The sequence below is a fragment of the Centrocercus urophasianus genome, unplaced genomic scaffold, assembly GCF_019232065.1.
Source record: "Centrocercus urophasianus isolate 14NV4802_14NV808 unplaced genomic scaffold, USGS_Curo_1.0 seq_11, whole genome shotgun sequence".
NCBI classification, from domain to species: Eukaryota; Metazoa; Chordata; class Aves; order Galliformes; family Phasianidae; genus Centrocercus; species Centrocercus urophasianus.
The window spans coordinates 65,718,225-65,721,981 of NW_024884253.1; the positions used below are offsets into that span (position 1 = coordinate 65,718,225).

Below are 3,757 nucleotides of genomic sequence, written 5' to 3' on the forward strand. Positions count from 1 at the left end.
GTACAGGGAAAAACAGAGGAAACTGAAGATGGTGCATTGACAGTGTTGGCAGAAACAAATGAATAACAGCCAAATAAAACCCCAAGTACAAACATAATAACAGTTACAAAATTTTGGTGATGTATTCGTAGTCATCTGGCTGGGCTATGATCTACGTGTAACCCTGGATGAACGATCTAATTACTTCGTACCACTCTATAACTATAACTCTATAACTATAAAACAGCATAATTTATTTGTCTATGCAAACTGTAAAGTGTATTTTATCATATAATGATTTCATACAAGGCAAAATTGACTCCCAGCCTTTATCAGTAGTTACAAAAATAAGACTAGATGTTTAAAATGTAAGGGGAGCAATAAAAAATAAAATGTCAGCTTAAATGTGCTTGAATTTTCTGGGCTATAGCTCTATCTGGATTTTCTCAGTACATTACTGTAGCTCATTTTCACCTCATTACATTCTTTTACTACTGTGATACTTTCTTCAGTCTTTATGTTGCCCTGCTTTTGGTCTTGCAGCAGGAGACGCTTAGTGAGAAATTAACACAATTCTAGGATGAACCTAGGAGAAAAAGTTTAGAATGGGATTAAATTTTGCAAACTTGACAGTGAACATAAGCTACTAGAGGACAGGTCCCAGGCTGCTGATACCTGGCGTGTAAATCAGTTACAAATATCTGAGTCTCTTCAGTTCAGGCAGTAACTTCTAATTTGCTCAAGTTCAGAGATTTCCAGTATAGCATTAACTGAAAATCATTTTGATGATTATTTTGAATGTGGGACTGGAATTGGGCCACATAATAAACATGTGGCAAATACAGAAAATATATAAAATTTCTGTTAATATAATACTGTGACTGATTAATCAGACAACTTTATAAGGACACTTGATTTTATGCATTTGGCTCCATAAGAAGCAGGAAAGCTTTGAGGAAAAAAAACCTCCTAGATTCACAAAAGCTATACTGTAGGACACGTATTGGTTAAAAACAAACGATTTTATCCTATAATATCTACTCTTTCTCTTTACAGTTGCCTTTCCAGACAGGTCTTCTGACTTGACAATTTTCTTTGCTGTGACACTTAACAGTTTCTTGCCTTTTTTTTTTTTCTTTTTTCTTTTTTTGGTTCTGCAGTTTTGTGCAACGCTTGGAACCACACCTTGCTGCTCCTTTGACAAACTGCTAGAACTGGGTCCTATTTGTAAGTCTTTATCAGCTGCTACTTTCTAAAATTGCAGATACCAGCTTAAGCTGTGCTGAGTCATTTCCAGGGTATTGCGTAGTGTCACTGCCTGAATTCAGTAAAGCTACTTACAGACGAGACTTTAAGTTACAATTTTCTTTCTAATATTAGATCAAACAGTCTCTGACCACTAAAGAAGACTGAGGACATTGCCTCAAGGTTTTTGAAGGAGCATTTTGGAATGCTTTCAATGAAAACACACTGTATTTTAGTTTGTAACATTTAGGCCTTTACATGCCAAGATTGTCTGTCTAGAGCAATGGAGAAGATCATGGAAAAGCTGACCTCTGAGTCTCCTTTGCACCCAAAGCTTTGTTTCTGTTTGGTTCTAATGACTACAGAAGGCAGGGAAATTATGCACCAAAAATCCAAATGTATTTGTAGTCCTTCCTCTCTTCTATGCTATTTCCTTCTTACAAGAAGACAGGACAGGTACCAGTGTGCTGAATACAGTGGACAAGCCATGGGCTTTTCCTGTGTTTTCTGAGTTAATGATCTGCTGAGGCAAGCTGTGATCTGCAAAGAAGGTTGGTCAAATGAATACACTTGCTGGCTGATGAAAATTTGACAGAATTGCATCATATATATTTCAGTGTATCTTTAGAGCAGGCTATTTATAGGCATGGAACTTTGATCTTTTGTTCATTTATTCAAGCAGAGCCTAAAACAGAGTTTAGGCGGTGGTGATGTGCTTTAAGTTCCCTGCTTCTCAGCTCAACCCCCAAAGACTCAGTGTTCTAGTTCTCCTTTCTGAAAAGGTTTTCTAGTGACCTGCTTAGCAGCTTGAAATTGTTTTGCTCTTCAGAGGATTCCTACAGACCTGATCTATTAAAACAGTAATACCAATACTCCTTGGATAGCAATTAATTGTGACTGTTTTGCAAAGTGCTCTCAGTGTCTTCCTGCTCATGCAATGGAGTCCAGCAGGATTACACACTAATCACATCATAAGTCTTAAATTAAAAATTTAGTCTTAAATTTTATTTATTTATTTATGTTTGTGTAGAGGAATCTTCTTGTTAACATAAATGACCAGAAGTCCTATAAAATAAAGGCAGTGTCTCAAACCAAATGCAGCCAAAAATAAATAATCAAATGAGCTTTGAGCATTTCTTCAAATAAGACTACCTTATCATAGAATGGTCTGGGTTGGAAGGGACCTTAAAGACCATCCAGTTCCAACTTCCATGCTGTGGGCAGGGACACCTTCCACCAGCTCAGGCTGCCCAGGGCGGCCCCGTCCCACCTGGCCTTGAACGCCTCCAGGGATGGGGCACCCACAGCTTCTCTGTGCAGCTGTGCCAGGGCCTCACTGCCCTCTGAGTGCAGAATTTCCTCCTAACATCTGATCTAGATCTCCCTTCTTTTAGTTTAAAACTATTCCCATGTGTCCTATCACTATCCATACATTTGAAAAGTCATTCTCCCCTTTCCTTGTCAGCTCCCTTTAGGTACTGAAAGGCTGCAATGAGATCTCTCTTGGGCCGTTTCTTCTTCAGGCTGAACAGGCCCAGCTCCCTCAACCTCTCTTTGTGGGAGAAGTGTTCCAGCCATCTGACCATATTCATGGCCCTGCTGGAACTGCTCCAGCAGCTCCACGTATTTCTGGCACGTGGGGCCAAGACCTGGATGCTCCCTCAGGAGTGCAGAGTAGATGGGAATGAGGGTGAGGGAGGTTGCATGGCCACCTCTCTTTTGATGATGAAAATAATAATATTATGCAAAATGTAGTTTGCAAGAATGCAAATTCCTGCATGACCTTGATGCCCCAGTGCAGATCTGAATGGCATGTACAAATATGCATTAGAATTAGTTTGTGACCAGTGGGCTTCAGTCATCAGTTCATGGACTAGCGTGTTTACAGTGTAAATTAATACAGAGGATTAATAGCAGAGTGTGATTATGTAATTGCAGAAGGTACATGAGCTGCTCAAATGCTGAAGTATTTCTGCAGTGAGTAATCAAAACTGGTCCTTTCTTAACCTTTTAGGACTTGCTCTTGATTAAGTGTATCAGTCCTCAAAAGAAGTAGTTTCACATGGTTCAAAAGCCTGTATATGTGCATATCAGTATGTGACAAAAACCTGTTTAAAAAGGTGTGTTTATTTGTGACTTATGAGTTAAAAGCAGGGAGCAGAGCTAGAACTCTAGCTCTCTTTTGCTAATGTGGTGTTATTAAATTAGGAATGAATAACTACATTCTAGATACATATTTTTAAGTATATTTTAGTGGTTCTTCCATTAAAATTGTTTAGTATTTTATACTGCTTAACAGTAATAAGAAAAACCTAAATATGTAGGGACTCTGCTGCTCTAGAAAAACTGGACAGGAAGAATAACATTTTGTGTACACATCTTAAAGTAGTAATGGAAACCCAAATAGCAGCAATGTTTCATGTCTTAAGTTTAAGTTGGAAAAATACTAGCATCAAAGAAAATCTCTCAAGAACTTTGTTTTACAGTTTTTAATCTTCTGTTTAATTTATTTTTCATTCAATTATTATTTTAG

The 3,757-nt window shown here is 38.1% G+C and overlaps 1 protein-coding gene across 4 annotated transcripts in view; it reads left to right on the forward strand.

Annotated features, from left to right (window-relative positions):
* DDC (dopa decarboxylase) overlaps nucleotides 1-3,757 on the forward strand; it is a 75,725-nt gene that overhangs the window by 44,812 nt on the left and 27,156 nt on the right. For all 4 annotated transcript variants that reach the window (XM_042835758.1, XM_042835737.1, XM_042835745.1 and 1 more), the window contains exon 7: nucleotides 1,140-1,206. In XM_042835758.1, coding sequence (XP_042691692.1) covers nucleotides 1,140-1,206 — 67 coding nt within the window. The remainder of the gene's footprint in view (nucleotides 1-1,139; nucleotides 1,207-3,757) is intronic.